This window comes from Pteropus vampyrus, unplaced genomic scaffold (genome assembly GCF_000151845.1).
Source record: "Pteropus vampyrus isolate Shadow unplaced genomic scaffold, Pvam_2.0 Scaffold422, whole genome shotgun sequence".
Taxonomy (NCBI): domain Eukaryota; kingdom Metazoa; phylum Chordata; class Mammalia; order Chiroptera; family Pteropodidae; genus Pteropus; species Pteropus vampyrus.
Window position 1 is genome coordinate 161,054 of NW_011889203.1, and position 27,791 is coordinate 188,844.

At 36.3% G+C, this 27,791-nt stretch overlaps 2 protein-coding genes, 1 long non-coding RNA gene and 1 pseudogene across 6 annotated transcripts in view; 1 reads left to right on the top strand and 3 right to left on the bottom strand.

Moving 5' to 3' along the window:
* The window catches only part of CGAS (cyclic GMP-AMP synthase), a 48,317-nt gene extending 45,386 nt beyond the window's left edge, over positions 1–2,931 (bottom strand). For both annotated transcript variants that reach the window (XM_023523840.1, XM_011381017.2), the window contains exon 1: positions 2,141–2,931. In XM_023523840.1, coding sequence (XP_023379608.1) covers positions 2,141–2,791 — 651 coding nt within the window. In that variant the 5' untranslated portion in view covers positions 2,792–2,931. The remainder of the gene's footprint in view (positions 1–2,140) is intronic.
* A 97-nt stretch (positions 2,932–3,028) lies between these two features.
* MTO1 (mitochondrial tRNA translation optimization 1) lies at positions 3,029–27,555 on the top strand. 3 transcript variants are annotated; one of them, XM_011381016.2, is made up of 12 exons: positions 3,029–3,181; positions 13,268–13,467; positions 13,566–13,683; positions 16,980–17,269; positions 19,145–19,257; positions 19,356–19,546; positions 19,781–19,911; positions 20,466–20,670; positions 20,751–20,922; positions 22,361–22,479; positions 25,638–25,798; positions 26,612–27,555. In XM_011381016.2, the coding sequence occupies exons 2-12, from the start codon at positions 13,273–13,275 to the stop codon at positions 26,771–26,773; spliced, it is 1,857 nt and encodes a 618-aa protein (XP_011379318.1). In that variant the 5' UTR covers positions 3,029–3,181; positions 13,268–13,272; the 3' UTR covers positions 26,774–27,555. The 3 variants fall into 3 exon arrangements, 2 of the variants coding, with proteins under 2 accessions (XP_011379318.1, XP_011379317.1); XM_011381015.2 differs by lacking the exon at positions 3,029–3,181 and adding an exon at positions 8,568–8,907; XR_002777408.1 differs by lacking the exon at positions 3,029–3,181 and adding an exon at positions 8,655–8,907 and having other exon boundaries at positions 25,667–25,798; positions 26,612–26,804.
* On the bottom strand, positions 4,044–8,716 carry LOC111732060. The gene is made up of 2 exons (XR_002777409.1): positions 8,489–8,716; positions 4,044–6,755 (listed from the first exon to the last, which is right to left on the bottom strand). It is a non-coding gene; the product is annotated as an uncharacterized LOC111732060 (long non-coding RNA).
* LOC111732063 lies at positions 17,540–17,658 on the bottom strand (annotated as a pseudogene).
* Positions 27,556–27,791: the final 236 nt, after the last annotated feature.

A 27,791-nucleotide genomic window follows, 5' to 3' on the forward strand; every position in this document is an offset into this window, starting at 1 on the left:
TAACTGTTCACATAGCAGTCACTGCACATTCCTTGCAACAGTTTAGCAGAGAGTTCTGAGTTGTGAGAATCTCATTGTTCTACTAGATATAGTAATCTGGCTAACCTTGGTTCTTGACTACTGTCTTTCTTATTGTAACGTTATAAATAGTATGTTCAAAATAAACTCGGGGACACAGACACAGCTTGAATCTGTGCTCCCTCCTGCAATTCTGTCTGTCTTCTTTCTTTTCCTCAGTCCATGCTCCCCCTTTCAGGTACCCTCAATTACTTCGTCGGCTGGCTTCCGACAACCAGTTATAAAGAGCTTGGAATCCAATCTTGCAATTCAAGTATATAACAGAAGAAAATACACCAAATAATAGTGAATAAAATAAACAGGAAGAATATTGTCTTCTATGTGTTTTTCTGAATTTTCCAGGGACATTCCAATGGAATAGAGGTGAATATGGGAGACAGTGAGGAAGGAGGTAAGATGGAAGGGGGTGCTACTGTACTGTGGGAACCTGCTGAAGGGCAGACAGTGGGTCAACTCTAAAATAAACAGGTATACCTTTTATAATTAGTTGAAATAAATTTCATTGAATTTCTTTCCATCTGCGTGATTTTAAAAAGGAGAGTGGTTCTGATTGGAGACTTTTCTAAATGTCTTATTGTTCTCTAGTTCTAACTAGTAAGTTTCTTTTTCCCTTGGGTCTTCTATATAATTGAACTGACAAATATTTATGTAATAAAAATCATGCTCAAGACAGTATGATGAAAGTGTTGCTCACTTAGCTTTCAAGTGACTTTAGGTGGAATTATATGAGTGGTCTTCGGTGCTAAGAGTTTAAGATCCAGAGACCAATACAAACACTGCCAAAGATAATAAATATCACTAAGTCCATACCAATGAAATAAGAAGCTGTACAGGGTGCAAAGTTGTGTAAAACATGCTACAACAATGAAGCTTACAATATCGGTGGAAGGCTAAGACAAAAATATACGAAAGGTTTAATCTCCACTGAAGGCTACCAGGCTAAATGCTTAAAATAGAAATTAAATCTGAATTTGCTACCCTGAGAAGGCAAGGATCTTGTGAGAGATCACCCATCTATTCATCTTGAGCCCATTCATTCATTCATTTGAATGCTTAGAAATACAAAGATGCATAATAACTGGCCTGCTCACTTGATAGTTTATAATTCTAAAACCCTAAAACTAGAGTTTTACCATTACCTACCTTCTGGAGGAAAGCAGTTAATTGAATAAAGCCAATATGTAACTCTAAAATGAATTATGACTACTTAATAAAGATCTCAGCCTCTATTCTGTTCAGCCTTTATTTCTGTTGGTGCTACTACACCCAAGATCTTACACAGAGCTAATGGAGGTGCCCAGAAAACTGACAGCCTAGACAAAAAGCACAACCAGAGAAATCTGTCACTGGTCTAGAAACAAACTCCAGTCAGGAACCCGCTCCTAAACCTTGAATTTATACTGGAATGATGACTTTAATGGCAAACAAATGGAGTTATGGAATACGTACTTAAAAAGTTTCAACTGGTTTGCAAGTAGGAAGTATGCTTTTTAGTATCTTTCGGAGAGTTTCTCTTTAAAAACATTTTTTTAACATCACTCACTGTGAGCTTCCCATAACATTTGTATTAGAAACTGGGGAAAGAGAAAGGGGTGGGGGTAGAGGGAGAGACTGAAGATATTTTTCCTGAGTACAGATGTCCTCATAGGAAAAAGTTTCTTAGATATATTAATTTTGTGGATTTTTTCGCAGATCAGTCCTAATCATCCAAGCCATAATTTGACCAGAAACCACCAAATATAGCACTGTTACAGAAACACAGTACAGGTCTGCTTGCATGGAGGAATCTACACATTTGAATTCCCCAACCCCCAACAGCAGCGTCTTGACAGTGGCTGGCAATCAGTATGGCTTGATTGTATGTTCCCTGGATGCAGAGATGGATAAATGAATGAACAACTGTTCAACATTTTAATTAGAACTAAAGAGCAGGAATTTGAGTTACTTCTGAAGGGAAGTAAGCGACTGTAGGAGGTGGGTAATACCGGGAAGGCTGGGAAAGGGGTGAGAAAGCTGGGCCCGCGCGTCGCGGGAACAGGAGGGCAGGCGCTGGGAAGCTCACCTTCACTTGCTCGTAGTAACTCCCGGCGCGCAGCAGCGTGACATCTTTAAACTCGGACTCGAAGCTCTGCACTCTTCGTAGCAAGTGGTCCACGACTCTGTTTACAACCTCCGCAGCCGCTGAGATTTCCTGGCGTCTCAGCCTCAACTTCTCCAGCACGGCCTGGAGCTTCCAGGTGCCGGGCGGCGCCTCCTTCCCGCCGAGAATACGTGCTGCGACCAGCGGGTCGGGGCCGTGGAGTACCGCGGGCGCGGGACGGGGTCTGCGCCCCGGAGCGGACCGCGCGCCCCCCGTGCGGCGAGATCCATCCCTGGAAAGCGGCGGCCGCATGGCCGCAGGAGGCAGCGGCCCCTCGGCCAGACCCTCCTGCCCGTCCACCGCGTCCTCAGCGCTCAGAGGCGCCTTCTTGGCGCCGGCACACCGCGCGCGCGCGGGCGGCCTCTCCTGGGGACCAGGGGCGCTCTCCTTCTGCTGGGATCCCGACGACCTGGTGGATCCGCGCCTCTGCGCGTTGGGCCGGGCAGCTGCGGGAACAACCGGAGACTCGTTGGGCTTCCTCGCGGCGCCCTTCGCACTCGGCGCCGAGGCCTTGGGTGCGCAGGCTCTAGCCTTCGGAGCTGTCCGCGTCGCTTTTCCGCGCTGGGGATCCATGGCTGGCACTCTGCTATTCGAAAGCTGGTTTCACTTCGGGGAAAAGCTGGGAGAAGAGGAACCAGCAGTCGCAGCTGGAAATGAAACTTAAAACTGGCGGGAAGGGAGCGAATGCGGCGGAGAAGCACGCACGGAAGGTGTCCCCAAGCTGGGGGGCGGGGTCACGTGGAGCCACACCACCGCCGCGACGGGGCGGACCGCCCACGGTCCTACTGTTCTCCTCCTCGCAGCCATCCAAGCCCATGGCTTCGGAAACACTCAAAACCAAACCCGAGGAAAGCGGGAAATAGTCTCTGGAGCTTTGAAAACCAGAATTTGTCATTCCGCTAAAAGAATTTTGGAAAAAATACAGGGTTTGTTGCCTGTTGAAGTTAATAGACACTTGTTCAGGTAAGTTTAAATAAGGGCGTGTGTATGTATATATATAATTTTTTAACTAAAAGGAAATAGAAAATGGTCTTTTACAAGACGAAAAGAGGTGAAGATTGACTGTAATTGGAATAAATGTTTCATTTTATTTGACATTTTGAAAGCAAATGTTAAAAATTGTGTGAAGTTCTTATTCCTTAGTTTTATCCATTAGTTCTCAAAAGCCCATCAAAAATGATACATTTTAAATAATCCATGCTACTTCTGCAGTTGAGATTCCAGAGTATCTCAATACAGGCTTTCAAATATCTATTTCTAAAGCCAAGCCCTTTATAGAAATACATATGAGAGAGGAAGCCCTTGGATTTAGAATGCTTTACTTTTATTTTTTTAACAAGCCTAATCATTTTTAAGTGTACAATAAGGTGATATTAAATACATTAACATTGTGCAGCCATCACCACCATCTACCTCTAGAACTCTTCATCTTGGAAAACTGAAACTCTGTACCCATTATACAGTAACCCTCATTCCCCTCTCTCTCCAGCCTCTGGCAACTACCCTTCTACTTCTGTCTCTATATATTTGACTACTCTAGGTACCTCATGGAAATGGAATCATACAGTCTTTGTCCTTTTGTGACAGGCTTATTTCACTTAATTCTTAAGATAACGTTCTCAAGATTTATCCATGTCGTAATGTGTCAACTTTCCTTTTTAAAGCTGAATAATTCCATTCTCTGTATATACTACCTTTTATTTATCCATTCATCTCTCAGTGGACAAAAATGCCATGATTCCTTTTTTAAAAAGTTTCCCTGAATCCAATATTTTGATATAGCCTTCTCTTTTAGTGCAAAGAAGATTTTATTTTTTTCAGTTTTTTTGTTTGTTTGGTTTTTTTTTTTTACAGCTCTGGGCAGTGAGCAGTAGTTTGAATTGTGATATGAGAGATGTTTATATTTTTCTTTTGTAAAATGGAAGGACTGTTGTGTAGTCAGGCTTGTTTGCAAGCTGACCAATTTCAGAGAAGAGTAAAATGGAAGTTGAAATTTAGAAATCCATTTCCTTAAAACTGCAAGTTCACTTGTCTTCCAGGATGCCCAGGGGTTATGCCTACCCCATTCTAAAGACCTCTGCTCTATAGTTCAATAGTTCTTCTCCAAGGGCTCCAGCTGCTTGTCATAGTATCCTGTAAATGACTGTTCAGCTAACTTAATGCTGTTTTCCAGCCATTTCCAAAGTCTTCAAAAGTCCACTGGTGCAAGCAGTCTACCACATCAGAAATCAAATATCTCTACTGGTAACCTGTCAAAGGAGGAAAACTTGTTCCTTGCTCAATCTTGCTATAGCAACCAGTGTCTAGATCATAGAGGGAATGAATGACTTTTGAGTTGAATCTTGATATGAATCTTTGGCTTTACCTAGAAGAAAAATCCAAGAGATTCATTTGTGGGTACATATTTTACCTCATTGATTTTACATGTACCCTTTATATTTTATATTTGTTTCAGTAATTAACTTAGTCACTCAACAAATATTTGAATGCCTACTATTCTACATTCTTGGGATATATTGATAAACAAAGATCTTTGCCCTCCTGGAGACTACAGACTGGCAGGGAGAAACAGACATCTCTCATATCACAATTCAAACTACTGCTCACTGCCCAGAGCTGTAAAACAAACAAACAAACAAACAAACAAACAAAAAACGAAAAAAATAAAACCTTCTTCGCACATAATACATATGATAATTACCTCATATAGTAGATTATAAGCTGTATTAAAAAAATGCAAGAGGGATCAGGAGTGAGGAATGCTACAATACTAAAATACTTGGAGAGAGACATTTGAGCCAAGATTTAAAGGAGGGGCTACCGGGGAAAGAGTACTCTAGGCAGAAGCAAAAGATAATGCAAAGGACCTAAGGTGGGGCAATGCCTGATTGTTCAGACAAGTGTGGCTGGAGCTTGTGAAGTTTGAGATGATATGTCAGTTATCAACTTATTGCCTTTTGGCTCCAAATACCCCTTCAATATATGCTTTCTGATAAACAATAGAATTCCTTTAAGCATCTCCCTTTTGAACTGCCCACTATGTTAATCTTTCTCAGTAGAGGTTGCTGAAGGGAATTTGCAAGAGGAAGAGGTTTTCTGCAATTTCCAGTATAGTGGAGGGAGTGGAAGGGGGTTGAATGGGGAAAGGACAGCCCTGTGGGTATGAGAAAATCTGATAGAACCTATCCGGGGCCTGGAAAGTGATCCCTCCGGGACCTTGCAGCGTTGGCCTGGCCATAACCTGTCTATAGCTTACTAGGCCGGGAAACTCAAATTCCTGCCTGGCCTGCACACAGCTGCCTGCGGTCCAGAGGTTCACACAGCAGGCACTTGTATCTTTCTTCAAGCCCTGTGTACAGACGGTCTATGGCCCAGGAAATCCACATATAGCTGCTGCTCCCTCTGCAAGCTACCTTGTATAGCTCATGCTCTTTGAAGGCCTTTTGACCTTGAGATCTGAACCACTTCCAAGTTTATTCTTCTTTGGATACTCCCCCTTAGCCCTAGGGTGCTATATAGAATTTCTTTATATTTTATAGTTATTCTTTTATTATAATTTATTCTTATATTAAATATCTCCTGTTTAATCTACCATGTGATTTCTATCTCTGATTGGTCCCAGACTGCTATAGAATTGATATTAGGAGTGGTCCCAGGAGATAGAATCCTAAAGATAGGATTTGGGGATTGGTTTGGTTATGCCCTTGAACTTTATAACAAAGCTCAAAGAGGAGGAATCAGCAAAATAGACTGAGAAAAAGTAGCCAGAAAAATAGGAAGAAAACCAGAATACCTTGATTTCTTAGAAGTAAAGAAAGTGTATCAGGAAATGGTTGTGAAGATAACAAAGCATCAACATATATAATCTCTGTCTTCTTGCCTATGTGTAACTGTTCCTTTGTCTTGAATGACATTGTTCTGAAACAGGAAGTACCATAAAGTTTGTGGGAAGATAGGGGTACAGAGCACGGGAAGAAAGAAAGGTATTCCAGTCTAAAGGAACAGCAAATGCAAAAGGAAAGATACTAAGGAAGTTATTTGAAGACCAGATAATAAAGACTCTTCAATAACTTTTTTTCCTTTTATGATGAATTACCTCAAGTCCATTTCATAAGTCAGCTCATTTAAATAGCAAGCATTCTCTGTCATCTGCCATGGACAGGATCACTCCGTCTCTGCCTCTGTGCCTGGGTGTGGGTTAACTTCCCTGGCTGGCGATACTTTGTATTGTCATTTATCATTGCTAGGAATTCTAAGTGCTGTCCTATCTGTATTACTCCAGAGGGAGAAACAACTGGAAGCTTGTTTTTGGTCTCTCTGAATTTAATAACCATGAATATAGCAGCTTTTCAGAGTTCTGTAAGTCCTTCTAACTTATCATTAAACCTGAGGTTGGTCTTGAGGAATCCCCAAAACAATGGTAAAAGACTAACTTCAGAATAAAGAAGAGACTTACCTTCTTTTACAGTAGAAATCCAGTTAAATATATACCAATTTCTGCCTAAACATCTTATCTTTGAGTCTGTGATTAATGTCTCTGTAAGAAAGAGAAGGGTTTCATTTAAATATATACCATGTGAAGGAATTAGTAAAATTGAAAATGTAGGCCTGTGATTCACTTATTAAAGACTGAAGCTATTAATTTTTAAAAATATTTAATAGTACATTGTGTAGCCCTTGAAAATCACATAAATCTGTATTTATTGTCGTAAGAAAAATCCATGATAAACTATTATGTGCAAAAGTAGATTATAAAATGGTGTATATAATATCCCATTTTCAATAAAAATACCAAAAATGTATTTATAGTTAAAACTTAATTAAAATCCAATGCTAGCTACAGTGTGATGAAATAATCTTACACTGTTAGTACACAGTCTGACACAAAGTTTTTAGAATGTTAATTTAGCAATCATCAAAAATTTAAACATTGAGGAGTCCTTTTACCCCAGAGGCCCCCACACCCCTGGCTGCAGACTGGTACCAGTCAGTGGCTAGTTAGGAACTGGGCCACACAGCAAGAAGTGAGCAGCAGGCAAGCAAGCGAAACTTCATCTGTATTTGCAGCCGCTCCCCAGCGCCAGCATCACCACCTTAGCTCTACCTCAGATCATTAGGCATTAGATTCTCATAGCAGCACTGGTTCCTGGTGCCAAAAATGTTGGGGACCACTGTAATTTCACAGTATTTTCATTAGAAAGAGTCCCATACATTATTATTATTATTTATGCCTACAGCACCTGGTCTTCCTAGGTGGTCTCCCAGCCAAGTACTAACCAGGCTCAACCCCGCCTAGCTTCCGAGATCAGACATCGGGCTTCTTTAGGGTGGCATGGCCATAGACCATGGACTGTTACTCCACTAGGGAATGAACCCAGGACCTTCTACGTGTAAAGCAAACGTGCTAACCGCTACACTATCGAGCCGCATCCAAGTCCCATAAATTTAAAAGGATATATGTACAAGGATGATCATCATATCAAAAAATTAGAAACAATCCAAATGCCTAGTAATTAGAGTTGATTAAATAAATTAAGGTTCACATACACAATTGAATACTATAAACATTAAAAAGTGGGATAGATTCATATATACTGGCATCTAGTCAAAAATACGTTGTTAAAAAAAGCAAACAAAAACAAGATAATCACAGTATTATATATGCAAAATAATAATAGCATTAGTATTGTATAAAAAAATAGCGGCAATAAAATGCTGATGAGGATTATGGCTGCAGAGGGCCTCAGGGAAGTTATAGGTTAAACTCTCACAAGTTTTTTTTTTAATTTCCGTTAGGTTTAAATTATTTATAAAGAACACTTAATGTAAAAAGACAACAAAAGTATGTATTTGATAGATTTTTTAATAAGAAGAACGGTAAAATTCACACAGGTTGTTTCGCTCTTTAACCAAAGTTTCTTAAGGCTTTAAAAATATCAAGGACATTTAACCTTGAATCATTCGATTTCTCTAATTAGCCATCATGAATCGTTCACCCACAAACGTACTTAAACTCCTTTCTATTCTATTCCTATTTAGACAGTCTTCATAAACAAAAGTCAAGGTGATGGTGTACCAGAAAATTCAAGGAATCTGATAAAACAGTGATCGAAATCATTATAGGTGGCCACCTGGCGATTAGGGCTGCAAATCACAGGAAAAAGAGAACAAAAACAAAAACAAAATGACCGCGTTGGAGACCCAAACCACAGCCATAGGTGACCAGACAGTCCAGACAAACCGGCAAACAGGTACACACCACCCACTCACCAACGCCGTTAGCCGTTGCCAGGTCTAGCTTTACTAGTAGAGTAGCGCCAAAACGCCAATCAGCGGCGACGCTGGACGGAGACGTGCTACGTCGTGACATCAGAGCAAGATGGCTGCGCCCTGCAGACTTTCTGTCATACCTTAAATTTTTGCCCCTCGCTCGTGTCAGGTTCAGAATCAAAGAGACTGTCTTTCTCCAGCCATGTTCTCCTTCCGAAGTTGTGGTCGCTGGGTTGCGGCTTCCCTCACCAAACAGCAGGTTTCGTTGGCTCGGCTCAGTGGTGACAGTGCGGCGCCCTGGACTCCGCACTTCGAAGTGGTAGTTATCGGCGGAGGACATGCTGGGACTGAGGCAGCCGCTGCTGCCGCTCGGTGCGGCTCCCGAACTCTGCTACTCACGCACCGCGTGGACACGATCGGTGAGGAGCGCAGGTGGTGTGGAGCTTGGCATAGTACTTAAACTACGAATAATCAATCCACTTTTCTCATTCCCAGAGCCTAATGTGGGCCACCTCTTCTTTCTCCCTAGGCTACTGGGAATCCTATTGTCTGGTTTTTGCCTGGTTTGTGTCTTGCAGATTAGGCAGTCCCGAGCCAGAACTCTGGATTAGGCTATTCTAGCTGATATTAGGCTAATACTAGCTGATAGCTTCTTATTTCATTGTTGCCATTTACTCTTTACTAACTTGTTGCTTTGGCTAAAGAGTGAATAAACATTATTAGTGAAAGTTTATTAAACGACCATTGAGGAACGATGCTACCGTTTGTTACAGTCTATATTTCCACTGGATGTTTATTCCCCAGTTTTGTGCTTAGGACTCATAATGGATCCCCGCACCCCGACCCCCCCACCCCCCACCCACCTCCCACCTCCCACCCACCTCCTTACACGCAGTGGTTGGCCATAATTTAAAGCAGGACCAATCTCTATCATCATGATATATGCTAAGACTGTATCTTGAAAATTATGCATGCCTATGTCTTTCCTCCTGCATTTTGCTTAAAAGTGAACAGTGATTAAAATATTAACTGTGTTTTGTAAAAATCATGTATAAATCACATATTTGTGTACTGAAATATTTTTTCCTTCCTATTATTTCTTTAAAAAAAGTTGTTTTTATGGTGACATTCGTTAACAAAATCCAATTGAAATATTTTTTAAAAGTTACCATCCAGATCGTAACTGTCGAGAAATATAAACTTAACAGCGATTTTTTTTTTTTTTGGAGGAAGGTCTATATGATTGCCAGAATGATTACATTTTGCTTATTATGTAATATCACTTATACTACTTTTCAAAACAAAAAATCTAATGAACAAAAAAGTATTATTCAACTAAGATGATAGTTATACAAGTAATTTAGTTCTGTCAGGGATAAAGGGATTCCCATCAAAATCCATATTCAATTGTTTTATAAACAATATAAATGTCTAACCAATGTACTGTATACTTGAAACTATTTAAAATAAATTAATTAATTTTAAAATCCCATATTCATATTCTCAGCAAAATATGATCTAGGTTTTTAAATAAATGTATTTCAGAGATATTTTAATACCTCTTATAGATGAGCTTAGTGAGTAACAATTCTGTCTTAAAATCAAAGTTTCATTTTTTAAGGTAATTTGATATAGTGGAGTTTCAACTATTACTACTTGGCCTCAGATAGTTTTGGCTTAGAAGGTTGAACTTCTAAAAGAATACAGAATGCATGAATTACCCAGTCGTGATTCAGTCATATTATCTACCGTTAGTGAAGTCAGAGGCAGAAAGTGTTTTTTTATACTAACCTGGAAAATAATTTTTTTTTGGCAAACTGTCTTTTGTCTTCACACCAAAAGAGACAAGCCTCTGAGTGTTTATTCTATCTGTTCTGTATCACCTATGCATTTTATGAAGAATGTTAAAGAGGTTGTTAGACTTTCTGACCTTTAATCCAGGCTCCACAGTGTACTATCTATGTGACCTTGGACAAGGGACATTTTATCTAAGGCTGTTTCTTTCTCTATGATATAGAAATAATAGTACCAACCTCATCAAGTTGCTGTAAAGTTTAAGTCAGAAAATATATGGAACTCATCTGGCATAGTGCCTAGCTCATATTAAGTGGTCAGATGTTAACTATTTTACTATAAGCTTTTCTACATAGCCAACTTAAATTCTTTAGCAGAGTGGAAAATGGACTCATTTCTTCTGCCACTGCCCAGTCCAACTACTGGTACCACACATGGGATGTTAATAGCCTCTATTTAAGAGCACAAATGACCAACAGAGCTGCTTATTCCAACTCCAAATGATTGGGAATGAACGCTGGCTTCGTAGAGTTCTATGTTGAGACATTTTGAGAGCTAAGCAAAAGAGTGACATGTTCAACTTTTATGCCTATAAGGAGAGGGGCTCAACATTGATACATGTATTTCTTTGAGAAAAAGTTTTTAGCAATTTAAAAAGATGATTTCTTTTCACTTGACTTTTACACATGTAAATTGTATAAATAGGTATAATATAGTACACCAATTCAAAAAGTGCTTAGAAGTTGTCCAGTTTAACAATATAAAAAAGTGGTAGAATTTCAATAGTTTCTTCTTAGTTTTTGTAGGGCTTTTATTCTATGTATGAAGAGACTCATTTCTGGGGATCAAACATTGAGAAAATGTCAGAAATTAGTCGGATTCAGATATTTTTAAAAAATTAACTGATATGTAATAAGAGTTAAAAAAAAAAGCTAAGTCATTTTGATGAGTAGCTATATCTAAAACAGCGATGCTCTAGGAGACAGACATAATTTAAATGTGTGAGATTAGGTGGATATAAAACAACACAGTACTGAGAACAGTAGAGAATTGGAAATACATTTCTATTGTTTTATTTGTTTATTTTTAATGTTTACTAAGCAAAACATCACAAACTACTGATCTAAAAGTATCTGAAATGTTTCCTCTCTGAAGATGGGAAGAGGATTACTTAAAAGTAGTACAGAGTAATAGAAAAAAATCATACCTTGTGATGTCATTCCACATTTCCAGTTTTTATTTTGGTTACTTATCCATTAATAAACAGTTCAAATGTTTTAGGTGTGATTTAGTCATTTTTTAAAACAAAAAAGCTTTGTCTGAAATATTTACAGTTGTTATAATTCTAGGAAAGAGGGAAGTGCATTGAGCTATAAAAGACCTGAGTCAATAATTGGGAATTAATTACACTATTCTCTCTACTTCTTATTTTTTATATTTCTTTAATAAAATAGTTTCACATTTGTATGTGAAATAAAATATTGACTAAGAACTCAGGAATGCAAACCAATTGCTTTCATATAAATTCAATGATAGGATAAATATTTACTATTTATACTTATTGATTTTAAACACTGTTTGGAGCACTTTTCTAAGATATCCATGTAATGATACTTTTATAAATAGTAAACTTTTTACACATTTGAGAAAATAATTAGAAGAATTTTTAACGATGCTGGTGAAGGAAAATTAATTATGATTAAAATAAATGTAAAAAAATAATTTAAAGAAATTGTGATTTTTCAAAAGTTAAGATCAGAAGCAAAGAATATTTTACATCGACCTGGGAAATAAATTAAAACTATTAGTAATTGTTATTTATTGCTTACTCTATTCCAGATACTGTGCTAATTGCTTTATGTACACTATCTCATTTTGCAAGTAACAAATTCTTCTTCAGTTAGTTTAAACAAAAAGGAGAATTTATTTTCTAACAAGAAGTCTGCAGGTAGATCAGCTCTAAGGTTGCTTAATTCAGCATTGTCACAATATCCAGGAATTCAGATTCCTTCCAGCTATCCTTATGATTGTAAAATGGCTATAACAGTTCCAGGTGTCATTTCCAGAGATGACAGCTTTCAGCAGAGAAAGGTTTTTTTTCCCCCTTTCTACTTCTATCTCTTTGTGTGCGGGGGAGGGGGGGCACTTTCTTAGAGACCCCTCCCCACAGCAGCTTAACCCACACTTAAACCAGACACTGGCAAGTAGGAACAGGATTACTATGATTACTTTAGATCAATAAAGATTTACCCGTACTCTGAGTTTAGGTCTCACTCCCTAAACACAAAGCCTCATAGAGGAGAGTGTTTACTTAAATGAAATTGTGATTCTATATCAAAGGAAGGAGGGAAATAATCTATTGCAGCTGTCATCCTTGTTATTACAGTAGCAAACTGAAGTACAGAACTGAGATAACTTGCCAAAATCACAGAGATTGTAAGTGATAGATTTAGGAATTGGAGCAAGGTCTTTCCCTCCTAACCTATGCTCCTAATCACAGTGCTATTCAGCCTCACTGTGTAGACAATACAAAGGTATAAAATATGGTGTCCACTTTGAGGAAGCTTATAATTTAATTATTTATGCAAAATAAGCAAAAAGAAAACAGCAGATGGCATTTATGGAAGGCATATTGATTATAAGAGTGAACTAGTGCCAAGGGACTCTTAAAAGTATGCTTGATTGGGAAAGATTTTATGAGGTAGGGATTTCAAAACCAAATTTTAGAGGAGAAGGCAACCTAATGAAACAGTAAAAATATGCATCAAAGAAAGAATTGAAACTACAGGCAATGGTTTATCTTCCAAAATGCCCTGAATAACTCTTGCATCCCATTGAGACTTTGGAATTTTCTTTTAAGAGTTTATTTCAAGTTTTTTATTTTTTATCACATGAGGAGATTCTAGTCACTTGTACAGATATTTCCCCATTATAGCTATTGCAAGGTGCTCATATATTTATTTTGTTTATGTCTGTTTTCTTTAGGTCAGATGTCCTGTAATCCTTCCTTTGGTGGCATTGGAAAGGGACATTTAATGAGGGAAGTTGATGCTTTGGATGGCCTGTGTTCTCGAATCTGTGACCAGTCTGGTGTACATTTCAAAGTATTAAACCGCCGCAAGGGACCAGCTGTTTGGGGTCTGAGAGCTCAAATTGATAGGAAACTCTATAAGCAGAACATGCAGGTAAAAATAGGGCATGAAGACAGCAGAGATTGTAGTGATTGTTTAACTGTTTCTTTCTTTTGACAGAAAGAAATCCTATTGTTTCTTTCTTTTGACAGAAAGAAATCCTAAATACACGGCTGCTTACTGTTCAGGAGGGAGCTGTAGAAAATCTTATTCTTACAGAACCAGAACCTGAGCACACTGGGAAATGCCGTGTCAGTGGTGTTGTTTTGGGTACGTACTAGTTATAGATGATAATAACAGTATCAGACTCCATGTAAGCAAGTTATTTTAGAGCAGAATGGAGATGTTTTGCTTATTCTAGGAAATTGTTGTGTTTTCATAGATGATGAAACAGTATAAAAACATTATTTCTCCTTCATGTTGGCCTTTGTGATACTTAGTCAAATTATAGGCTCATCTTTACCATCTTAGTGTAGGACTTTATAGCCTGCATAATTGTCTTATTCTCTCCGTCTTTCTGTTTTATTATTTTTCCTAGTTCTGACTTTAAATTTTTTAAATTTATATTTTATGAGAGTATGTTTTTTATTTAAATAATGTATTAATTTTTTAATCAAAATAACGTAATTTTTACAAAAATCAAATACATTTAAAAATTTGCATGGATAAACAATTATCTCTATATCACCTCTACAGACCCAACCGCTTCAACTTTTTTAGCTCTCACTTCTGATCTATACTTCTAAACAATATGCTCATATTTTTACTCCCTAAATTATCAGTCATAGACATTATCTATTAACTTTTTTTAATGGTAGCTTTCTTTAATTCCCTGCTTTCCTTTCCTCTATCCTTCCAATATAATTATACCACAAAATTTGGTTTATAATATTTATATTATTATGACTAAATATTATTTACTGCAGCTCCAACTAGTGTATTATGTTTGTTTTCTTTCATAAAACTCTTTGTTTTGCTTTGGGTTAATAATTGCTTTATTTTTTATTTGCTTATTCCACCTGTATACCTGTTCAACTTTTTCATCAGAAAACTTTCATTTTCTCAATGCTCAAATAATCTATCAATCGTTTTTTCTTTGATGCTTACCTCCCAGAGATATCAACTTTCACAACCCCCCACAACTCATCTGTTATAGTCAGAACAATTATTCTCTAGGCTTTGTGCACAGATGTCATTTCGAGACTTCTTTTTACTTTTTTGCTGTTACATCATCCCTTGTTTCCTGGGACTCCAGTCTGTCTCTTTTTTAATACCTCGTTTTGCTGGAGCACATCTTCCAGTAGCTTCCCAAAAAAAGATGCATGCGAGGTAGGTTTTTGAGTCTTTCCATATCTGAAAATGTATTATTCTCTCCTTAGACTTGACTCTTAATTTGGCTGAGAATAGAATTCTTGTTTAAATCTTTTTTCCTGAGAATTTTGACAGTCTTGCTCCACCACGTTCTAGCTTCCAGTTTTGCTTAGAAGCAGCTCAGTGCATATTGACTTAAATTTTTTTTGTATGTGACATTTTTTTCCCTTTCTAAGAGCTTCTAGGATCTTGAATTTGTCTCAGATGTTCTGAAATTTTTAAATGATGTTGCTCAGTGTGGTCTTTGTTCACTCATTATACTGGAGTACTAGGTGTCCTTAAGCTAGAAATCTGTGTCCTGATTTCTGAGCTATTTCCTTCTATTTCTCCATGCTCTCTTTCTGTAACTTCTGTCCTTTCCTGGATTGGTCTTCTAGATTTCTTTAATTTTTATTTTTTGTCATTTTGCCATATTTTCTTAGGAAGTTTCCTTTTAGCCTCTTGTTCTTTGTTTCTGAGTTCGATATCTTCTTTAATCATAGAAGGATTTTAATGATCAATTTTTGAAGTTTCCTTCTGATCTGTATATTTTCTCCAGATTTCTCTATTGTTTGTTTATTCGGGCTGCTTACTTTCATGTACACAGCTTTCTTCCTTCAAGTGTCTCGAGAACTTTGGTTTCTGTTAAGATTTTTTTGAATGAAGAACTAAAACACCGATTGGAAGATTTGTTAGTGCACAGTTAATTGTATTGCTTGATGTACTCTATAGTCTGGTGATTAGGAATTGAACTGGTCTTTGTGTTGGGGAAATCCCAAATATCGATGTCTGTTAGTTCTCAGGAGAAGAATCAGTCTTCTGCCTAGAGGACTAATATGGCTGCCTGGGAACAAAACGGTGTGAGAGGAGCTCTGCTGGAGAAAGCTCATTTAAAATACAAATCTTGATTTAATTTCCTTGTTTTAAAGTTAATTTTTATTATAGATTTATTAATTTTTTTTGAATGGGGAATATATATACATGGTAAACAGTTTAAAAGGGACAAAAGAATGTTAAATAAAAAGATGATCTCTTTCTCATCTTGTCTCTCAGCCAATCAATTTTCTTCCTTGGGAGCATTACTGGTTTCTTGTCTAGTCTTTCTATCTGTTCATATATATGTATCTTCATAGATATTTTTAACCAGTTTTGCCTGTGAACAGTAACTAAAATAGTTTATTTTCATTTCTTTTTCTCTCTCCTGCCTCCTATCCTCTCCAGATTTAATGATTGTGTTTTTATTATTAGTATAGACCTTTTTACTTTTAAATTATTTATACTTTTGTTAATTTAATATCTTTAAATGCTATTTTTTTTTACCATGTCTATATTTTATAGGCTCAGTAATACAATTTTTATTGTGGTAAAATGTATATAACAAAATTTGCCATTTAAGCCATTTTTAAGTGTACAATGCAGTGCCATTAAGTACATTCGTAATGTTGTATAGCTGTTGCCACTGTCCATCTCTACAACATTTTCATCATTGTAACTGAAATTCTGTACCCATTAAATTGTGACTCCCCATTACCTGAAGAATAAACATGAATTTTCCTGTAAGGTAGAGCTGTCTGTAGATAAAACCTTTATATGTAGATTTCAACTGTTTCTCTTAATTTTGACCCTAAGCTTCATTCCTACATTTCTCAGTTCTTACTCTCACTTCTCCAATTTCTGGACCTTTATAGGGCAAATTAGTTCATCTTCATTGGTATGGTTTCTTCAGATGTTTGAGGTATAGTCTTCTCCCTGCTGCTAGATCACTCTTCCAACCACTTTCTGTCTTCCAAATATATTTTGAAATGTATCATCTTTTGACAGATTCTTTCCCATTACTTGTCATTGTGGTTTTATACCTTTTTTGCCCCTTTATTTCATTTTCTTGGTGTTTCAAGGGGGAGAACAAATCATGTTAGACAGTCTGTAATATTTAACCAGAAATCTAAAATTAACTAATTTTTAAATGGACTGATTTAATCATTTTCATTGCTGGTGTGATTTTAGGAACATGTGAATTGTTGATAGCATGTTATATTCTCCCAGCTTTCTTGGATTCTTGAGATTGATAACATATAGCCTTTTTACTCATTTAAAATTTTTTATCAAGTTTCTATAGACAAAGTTTTTCTGTAGTTCTAATGTAAAATAGTCACATTCCACTTTGATCTGTGGTAAAAATTAGAACACAATTTTTACTCTCCTTTCTTTTCCTTTAGCGGATGGAAGCAAAATATATGCAGATAGCGTGATTCTGACCACTGGGACATTTCTGAGAGGCATGATTGTAATTGGATTGGAGATGTATCCAGCAGGACGTTTAGGGGATCAGCCTTCCATAGGGTTGGCTCAGACTCTAGAGAACTTGGGGTTTGTGGTAGGAAGATTGAAGACTGGGACTCCGCCCCGAATTGCCAAAGAGTCCATTAATTTTAGCATTCTAAACAAGCAGACACCAGATAATCCATCAATACCATTCAGCTTTATTAATGAAACAGTGTGGATTAAGGTAAGATCATTTGTGAAAACCCGGCTTTACAGCGATATTAGTTTAGCTATTCATGGCAGGATATAGCCTAACCATTCATTTAGTTGGTCACTTAGTTTTTGGTAGCAGTTCACTTTACATCACTATTAGGGTTCAAAATGTGGTCTTTAAAAGGATTAGCTAATTTGGCTAATTGTGTATTCCTGTAAGTTTTTAAATTCATTACTTCAATAACTTTGCCTATTTAAGCTTTTGATATATATATATTTATATTCTCTCTTTTTTTTTTTATGCCTACAGCACTTGGTATTCCTAGGTGGTCTCCCATCTAAGTACTAACCAGGCCTGACCCTGCTTAGCTTCCGAGATCAGATGAGATCAGGCTCGTTGAGGGTGGCATGGCCATAGATTATTTAAGCTTTTTGAAACAGTCTGAGACCTACTGAAAAGTTGGAAGACTATTAAAACAACCTATAAAGCATTGAAATGTACCCACTGTTAATATTTTAACATATTTATTTCTCTTTCCTTTTGTCCCTCTCCCTCTTCTTCTCCATCTATATATATGTATAAAACAGTAGTATACACATTTATACTTTTTTTCCTGAAATATTTAAGAGTAGGTCACAGAGATCATGACCCTTTATCTCTAATAACTTCTGTCTGTATCTCAACTAAGCACAAAAACATTCTCTAATATAACCTTGATACAGTGATGAAATTCAGGTAATTTAACATTGATGAAGTACGGTTATTTAATATAAAGTCCATAGTCAGATTTTGCTAATCGTCCCAATACTATCCTTTATAGCAACCTTTTTTTTTCCAATCTAGAATCACATATTGCTTTTAATTGTAATTTTTCTTTAATTTGAAACAGTTCCTCAGTCTTTCATGATACTGATATTTTTGAAGAGTAAAAGCTACTTTTGTCTGTCTTTCGATTTTAAAAAATATATTGTGTGCTTAGAATTGAGGACTAAAAACTGATGGTCCTAGTTTCTGAGGAGTGTTATTCTGATAAGTGGCTCAAATATTCTGTAATTTTGAAAAGTCACTTTTATATTTTTGCTTTGGTGAATGTAAATTGTGATGATACTTTCTTAGTATGTGTATTTTAAAACTTTTTATCATAAATTTTTAAGTTTACAGAAAGTAGAAAAAACTGTATAATGAATCTATGTCCATCACTCAGCTTCAACAAATAACATTTTTTGGCATTCTTGTTTTATCTTTCCTCAATACTTTCTTCTTGCTGAATTGTAAAACAACAATCCTAGACATCATATCATTTCACTTATAAATACTTTGGTATATGTCTTTAATAATTAAAAACTTTGTAAAAACAAACCATTATACCATTATCACACCCAGCAAAACATAATTTCTTAACATTATCCAATTCTCAGTGTTCAGTTTTCCGTACTTATTTTTGACAGTTGCCTTAAAACGTTTATTTAAAATGTTTACAGTTTATTTTAAATGTTTTTTACAGTTGTTTTATTTGATCCAGGAACCAAATAAGGTTCATATATTACATTGGATATTATCTTATAACAGTTCTCTCTCTCTTTTTGTTTTTTTTGACATTTATATGTGGGGAAAAAAGTCATTTGTTCTCTAGATCCCACATTTTAGATTTGTCTGATTTCATCCCTCCAGTGTCTTAAATATATTTCTCCATCCTCTTTAATTTTCTGTAAACTGGTAGATCTAGAGGCTTGCCAAAATTTAGGTTTATCTTTTAGGTCATTTTTGGCAAGAATACTTCATAAGTCATACTCAGTTGGTATTATGCACAGATTTAATGTCTATAAAAGTAAGCACATATTATTTGAATAAGAGGTAAACCAGTAGAAAAGCAAAACAATATTTTAACTAGTTTCTGTGTTTTAGCCAGAGGATCAGCTGCCATGTTACTTGACTCACACCAACCCTAGAGTGGATGAGATTGTCCTTGAGAATCTTCATCTTAATAGTCACATTAAGGAAACCACAAGAGGGCCCCGGTAAGGACAAACTATCACTGCTCAGTTACTTTAAGGAATGATGTCGACTCTCATTTGTTTGTTTCATTAATTTTTTAAATTTAAATGCCTTGTTCTAGATACTGCCCCTCTATTGAATCAAAGGTTTTACGTTTTCCAAACCGTGTACATCAGGTTTGGTTGGAACCTGAAGGAATGGATTCTGACCTCATCTACCCGCAAGGGTTATCTGTGACACTACCAGTTGAATTACAAGAGAAAATGATCACGTGCATCAGAGGTTTGGAGAAAGCTAAAATGATCCATCCAGGTAAAGAGAATCACAGCTGCCCTTCAGCATGAGCTCAGCATCGCCTTAGCTGGCAGTAAGGAGATCTTAGCTACAGTCATGGTTGCTCAGAGCCTCAGAAGACAAAGCCCAACATCTATGCATTTAAAATAGTCTTCGATTTTGAAGAGCATTTAATGATAATCTTTGCATCTGTACCCTGAGGCAAATTTACCTCTGTGTTTACTTATTTCGTACCATTTATTCTTTGGTCAGGCTACGGGGTTCAGTATGATTACTTGGACCCCCGTCAGATCACTCCTTCCCTCGAGACTCATTTGGTGCAACGGCTCTTCTTCGCTGGACAGATAAATGGCACTACTGGTTATGAGGAAGCTGCAGCTCAAGTAAGTTTGTTCAAATGTTAATGTAAACAGAAAGAGACTATTTAACTGATGTTCCTCCTTTTAACATCTGTTATAATAATTATATAGATCTTCGATATAACTCATAACTCTAATAGAAGACTTATTTCTGTTTTAGGGTATATGGAAATGGCTACTGTATACAATAGGATTTAAAAAAAGAATTGTGGTTTTATTTATCTTTTAACATAACTTTATCGAAAATTATTTATTATTGCTTTTAAGAGGGAAGTTATATTTTTACTTGTAAGAGGAAAAAGCCTAGAAAAGTTTTACAGGTGGATTTTTTTAAAAAAGATTAGCACATCTATGCCTTTCAGGAATATATTTTGAAAACAACGAATCATATTGTAAATTGGTACATTACCCATATTCTGTTTCTGAATAAGGATCACATTTTCTACCTCTATTTTGTTCCTTCTGGGCAGTGCCTACTTTCTTACTGCCCCATGCTGTTTTTTCCAGGTAGTGTTCTAAATAGGATAGCTCTTTGTTCAGTTCATAATGGCCTTTGAAACATTTCAGTCCTCTTGTAGGGTGTGATAGCTGGAATCAATGCAAGTCTTCGGGTCAGAAGCAAGCCACCTTTTGTCATAAGTCGAACAGAAGGCTACATAGGAGTCTTGATTGATGACCTCACCACCCTGGGCACCAACGAGCCATACCGAATGTTTACCAGCCGAGCAGAGTTCCGTTTGTCACTGCGCCCTGATAATGCTGACAGCAGGCTCACATTCCGAGGTAACTCTTCACCGAGTCCAGCAACTAGATTTACTCTTCTTCACGCCTCTCTCATTGCATTTTCTCCTTCCCTCTTCTAGGGTATAGGGAAGCTGGCTGTGTGTCCCAACAACGATATGAAAGAGCTTCTTGGATGAAGTCTTCTTTAGAAGAAGGCATTTCTGTGCTAAAATCCATTGAGTTTTTAAGTTCTAAATGGAAAAAGTTAATCCCAGAGGCTTCTATAAGTATGGGTAAAAGTGTGCATCTCAGGTATGAATTTTTAATATAGACCTTTCTCATTTTTAAAGAAAAATGAGATCATTTCAGAGAGACATTACCTGTAGACTCCCTACCTGCACATTTTAAATGAAGCTTGCTTTTGGCTTTTTTTCAAAATCCTTTAAATGTAACTTACCTATTTTTATAAAGTATTAAAAATATTTATGATTCTAAATTATTCTTTTTACTTTTTATATAACTTCTGTCTGTTGGGGGGAGGGGGCTGGGTCCCCAGTATATTTTACCTTTTTTTTAAACCATAGTTTCCTTGTGAGAGATTTTTGTGGACTTAATGGTCAGACCTCTGCATTCTGAGGCTTAGGCTTGATTCAAAACATATCTTGAAGTCTGGACCTGAGAACAGCTCCAAGCCATGTAAACAAATGATCTTTTAAAAGGTTTTAATAGTTAGATGGTCAAGGGATTTTCTCTGAGGTCACCATCCTGCTAGATTCTTTTTTTGGTTAGTCATTAGGAGGTATGTTTCACTGTCAGTGAATTTGACAACCATTTCCATTTTGGAACTTTGGGTTATATGGTTTCAGTGTAGCTTATATGATAAAGCCTCTAGTCAGTTGACAGTTCCTCACTGGGGGAGGATTTCTGGACTTTCCTAGAGCAGGCCATCTGAGGGAGAGATGAGTCAACCGTCCGCAAAGGGTGATAATGCATGACTGCGGTAACAGAATGAGCTGTAATGAAGGTTGGTGGGAGGCCTGGCAAGATGTGGGACCCATGAATGGGCAGATCTAACTTTGTGTTGACTTGAATAATTAATGAGTTTAATAAGTTTTAGGTGGATGGAATTTATCAATAAGGCAATCTGTTAAAAGAGGGAAAGATCAAAGTTAGTAAATAAAAATAAAATTAATGAAGGCAATAAATGTAGGGAAACTGTACAGATCAGTGAGGCCTTGTGAGAACCAAACAAAATGAGAGACACTACAGAATATTTTGCACTTGGAGGAAGCAGGAGATCTCCTTTAGCTTGTTCTGAGCATGCAAAAGGATGATTCATTCATAGGACATGGCCTTAACATGGTTTAGATGTCAATTCTTAGGGAATTCAGTCAAACCTTTGTTATCAGAGTATGTTCTGTCCTTACAAGAAAGGTCAGGCAAATGGATTATAGCAATGTAATCTTTACTAACAACTTATATCTCCTTTGAGTGGGGCCTAATCACATACTCTTCTTATTGAGATCCTATTATGATGCAGATGCTGCCACATTTGCTCACTGTACTTGGAAAGAATTAGGAGTATCTTTTGATATTATTTTTTTAGTATTTTATTTTTAGTTTCAAGTATAGCTTTTGATAGTATTTATTCTGACATTATTTCTAAGGAATAACATGCCTTAACATGTTTTCTTAACATGCCTTATATGATATGGACCCTAACGATAATAACATTTTTGTGTATTTGCAGAGCTCTAGACGTTCTGAAGTATGAAGAGGTTGATATGGAGTTGCTGGCCAGGGCTGTTCCAGAGCCCTTGAAAAAGTACACTAAATGTAGAGAGGTAGCTGAAAGACTGAAGATAGAAGGTAGAAAATACATTTTTTTACTTAAGATGTCTATATCTTTTTTATTTTTTGAATTTTTATAAGAGTTTATTTGAGGCAAACTGACAACATGCTAGGGAGCAAGATCTCAAATGCTCTGGGGAATAAGTTGTGCATCTCCTTATATGCATTTAAAATTAAGGAGGGGATGGTAGGGAAGATTATATGGAGGAGAGAGAAAGCAGGGTGGGGATTGGATTACAGGATAGTTAACAATATTCTGTGCTCTCTTGAGGGTGGTTACTACTTATTTCAAAGGTATGTTAACCTAGATGCACAGAAACAATGGATAGGGCTTGATTAAGGCAAAAATAAACCTTTTACAAAAAAGTTACATGCCTGAGGTGGGACTAATCATGACCTGCCCAAGTTAGGAATTTATAATCTGATCCCCCTGTGAGATTACTTTCCATAGAACCCCTTTTTTGTCTACAGTTGCCCCTTTTGGTCATCAATCGATCCGAAGGGTGCATTGATGACCATCCTTTTGGTCAGATAGTGTGGTGTGACAGTGCTAGGCAGGCTCATTCCTAGGAAGTCTCAGTGTCAATGTCATCTTGTTGACCATTGGGGATAGGGAAATACTGTGACCATGGGATCTGAACTGAGACCAAATTTTCCCAAAATGGGAAGGGCAGGTAAATGGAAAGCAGTCAGGTCTTACAGTCTTGTGAAAAATTGCTCTGGATCATTTCTATCCTGCAAACTATCATGATCTGAGTTTTGTCTTCTGTCTCATTTTTCTTTAAGATGTCTATATACTCTTTTCCATTTGTCTAAATTATAAATGGACAGCAGATCCATTAATAGCTCTATGTCAAGAAGAGCCATTATTCCTATAGTCTTAGGCTCTGTGCTGCTCAAAGTGAAATTCCCAGGCTAGGAGCATTGAGGCATGTGGGAGCTTGTTAGGAATGCAGAAACTCAGGCTCCTCCTCAAACCCACTGAGTGAGCATCTGCATTTTAACAAGATCCCTAGTTGATTTGTGTGCACATTTCAAATTTGGGACGTGCTATTATAAAGCTCTCCTTTAAAAAAAATTTCTTTCCTTGAACTTCCTTTTTATAGTTTCCCCATCTAGTGTTCTAATAATGAGAAAAATGATACTATCTTTGGCTTTGACAATATACTGGAATACCATTAACATACTTATTTTGCATCAGAGAAATCCATAGTCCTCTCTGTACATTATAACACATGGTACACATGTACTGACCACCAAAGCCACAGATGACCTGTAGTTACACTGCATTTTTTTGTGTTTTTCATTGTGAAAAATTTTAAACATAAAAATACTGAGAATAATATCGGCTTCTGTATTTTGATAGATATTTCTTCCTAAGGTGGAAAATTATGTGGAGAAAAAGGCAGGGAGCAAGCAGAATGAGATGAGGAGAAGGTAGGAAAAGTTAGATGATAATAGACTGTTCAAACAGGAAAGTTACTTTAAGCAACTTGGGACCCTGCAAAGATAGTAAGAATGCTGCATTCCTTCTACTAGTGGCATTTTCATCCAGTTCCAGAGAGGTCTATCATCTTGCTGTGCTTTCACTGCATTCATAGGATGACCTGAGTGCTACCTACCATCCTACCATGCAAGTTAACAAAAGTCTAGCAGTAAAAGGAAACCTTGCTAAACTCAAAAATCATTCTTTCAACTGTCCAGACATTGGTACTATACTTATGTATAAGTAATGCTGACCTTTTATTTTAACATCATGATTTCTCTATTGAGTAAAATTTACTTTATTAAACATTTAGGCTCTTAGGACCTGTGCAGAGGTGATTGAATTCTATATTTTAAACTTGGTTTGCAGTTTTAGTTTGTCCAATCACCAGGTTTAGGTTAGAATAATCCAGAATTATTATCTTTAACTTGTTTTTAGATAAAGACTAATTTATATCCATGGCTTAAAAAAAAACTACACTAGGTTAAAATGTAACACCTATCAGTGGTTTTCAAATTCTCCACTAGAGGACCAGTTTCTTGAGGGCAGAAATCAATTTCTGATTATACTTATTATTTCTCATCTTGCTATATACATATTTGAAAGATTAAATAAATATATCTTTAACATGTATAGCACATCATTTATATTCCATGATCTCATTTATATTTTATTTAGGAATCATAAAATCATATTACAATTTGTTGTACTAGATTGTTATATTATAATGTTGTGCTAAGCCCTTTATATGAGTATTTACTTAGACCTATTCTGTGAAGGATAAGTATTAGAATTATTATCTTAATTTTACAGATAAGCGGCAACTTATCCAAGGTCATATAACTGGTGAGCGGCAGAGCTGGGATTTGAACCTAGTTTGTCTGACTCTAAGGCCTGTGCACTTCACAACTATCCTTTGTTGCTATAAAGACCACCAAAAGTCATCTAGGTCAGCCTTTAAAATTTCTAGATAAAGAAGCTAAGGCCAGAAAGGTAATGAAGTGCCCATTGTCAGAGGGTAATTCATTGGTAATTTAGAGCTGAGATTTTCTGGCTACCAGTCAGGTGATGGAAGCAGGTACCAAAACCTTTAGGGAAGACTTGTTTTCTTGAACAGGACAGAATGACCACTTCAATTTAGGTTTTAAAACAGGTTTTGAATTTATTTTTCTAAGAACAGAATACTTTAATTACAAAATAATGGCTGAATTATCTTTTTGACTTCACTTCTAAATAAAACTGTAGTTAAATTATTTAAATTGTTTTATCTAAGAGGCTTTCAACTTTTTTAAAGCATAGCTTTATCTGAACATAATTCGGAAAACCATTTTCTTGAAGAAACATCCTGTCTTTAGAACTTAAAATTCAAACCCATAGCCTATTGAGGGGTATTCCACTAAAATTTGCACTGGGAGCGAAAGCAATTTTTCTTATTTTTAATTTTCCAGACTTTTGAAAAGAAAAGGACATGCAATAAACTATCAGACAGAATGTTGTAGTTAATATTGTAAGAAACTCCCTCTTTTTATCTTAGCTTCAGTTTCCTCATCTGTGAAAGGGAAAATCTACCTATTTCTTGATGTTAAGTGTTGAATGAGATGTGTGCAAAAGCTCTTTGTAAATTGTAAGAAGCTATACAAATGTAAGTCATTAATATAATCTGAGTATCACAATTAATTTTATTCACCAGCCACTTATGAATCAGTATTGTTCCATCAGCAACAAGAAATAAAGGACATTCAACGGGATGAAGCTCTCCAACTACCAAAAGATCTAGATTATTTGACTCTCAAGGATGTGTCCTTGTCCTGTGAAGTTCGAGAGAAGCTACATTTCAGTCGCCCACAGACAGTAAGAAAAAAGGCAATGGGATAGGAATAGGTTATAAATTAAGAGCCAGTTCTTTAACTTTTTAAACCTGGATTTACAGTGGCCACATAACTAATGTTTTCTTTTGTCATAAAAAACTTAACCTCTTATTTTCAGTATCTCTTTGTATGACAGATGTCAGTACATTTCTGAGATTAACAAAAAGCTTAGTCTAAATAAATAACTGGAAGTCAAGAATTGGGTTGATTATAAATTCAGTGGTTTTCAAATCACTACTTGACTCCCTCTTAAGGGTTCTATACTGTTGCCTTGGGAACCACTGGGAGAAAGAGGGGCACTGAAGAGGTTGCCCCACCCCATTCTTTAGCCTAAGAGTATGAGAATGTGTGTGCTGTGATGCACACACTCACATAGATCAGTAAATGCCTATTTAAAACTTTATTATGTAGTGTATAGTATTTAACTTCTAAAAGATCTTTAAAGACTGATATGCCATATATATTGAATCTAAGATGCACATTTTTAACATGTCTGAATCTGAGTTGTACCTTAAAAATTGATGGTGTCTTATAGTTTATGGGTAGTGAGTTGTTTTGTTTTGTTTTAGTAATGGTTCATAAAATAAAGGAGCATTTAACAAAAATATGGTCGGTAAAATTTTTTTAAATGAAGATATTAGCAATCAAGTTTATCTACTTTATAGAATTATTTTGAAAATACAGTTTTGAAAATATTTTTTTAACTATAATACATAAATTGTTATTGGGAAGAATATACAGTTGATTTGATTTGCTATAGCTCACTTTATATTTCTCTTGTGGTTTTAATTCACAGATTGGGGCTGCTAGTCGTATACCTGGAGTGACACCTGCTGCCATCATCAATCTGCTCAGATTTGTAAAGACCACTCAGCAAAGACAGGCATCTGTGAATGAATTGCCCAAAACTAATCAATGCTTATATGATACAAACAAACTTGAAGAGAGGGAGTTATAACTTTCTATTCATAGAAGACTTTTAATCACTATAAGAGTATAGGTAGGAGATAGGTATTTCTATTTAGCATCTGTTAAAATAACTTATTAGTTATTATCGCTTCATTGTTAATTTATGGAGATTATCATTGTGTTTTTTTGTATATATGAAAGAAAAGTTATGAACTCTTAATTTATACTCTGTCCCCTGAGTATTCTAATACAATGAGCCTATTAATATAACTCTCTGCAGAGTTCTTTAAAGAGAGATATTATAGTGGACCTAAAACTAAAGATGAAAAAGAAAGTCCTAACTTGCAGATTTGCCTAATCATTAGGACTTTGTCCATTAAATGTACCAAATTAAAATTCTTATCTTTTATCTTGTTTTGAAAGTTAGCAGTCTTCTGCTTGGTTATGCTAGGTTAGGAGGCAACTTCAAAGCCTTCAAATTCTTAGGGCTAAAAATTTGAAACTATACAAAATTATCCAGAATCATTCAGCTAATTTCCAGTATTGAAATGTAGTATGTAGGGTGAAAGTTGACTTTTAAGATTTCTGTACTTCTGCAGAAATCCTCACTGATAATTATCTTTGTACATTAATGAAAACCCTATAAAATAGAAAAATTGGAAATCATCATAGTTTCTTATCATCCACAAGGTGGAAAACTTTTTGGTAACCTGGTTAAGGCAGAATAAAGGAAGAATAAAGTAAAGGTAGTTATTTTATATAACATTTTCTTATGAAACTGTCATGGCCATGATTTCTTAACACTGAAAATAAATCCATAGTAATTAGTAACTAATGTTTCCCTGTTTTTAAGTCAGAATTGACAGAAAAATGTGAATGGTGCTGGCATTCCTCTTTCTCTCCATTACTTCCATGATACGTGGTCACAAAGTTAGGGTAGGATGACCAGCTGGGCCCTTTGGCTGGCTCCTTAGATACCTCAACCTTTGTGGATAGACTAGAGGTTGAATACAATCAAGTAGGCCAGAGGGCCCAACTTGTCCCTGGAAATGCCAACTCAGATCTGT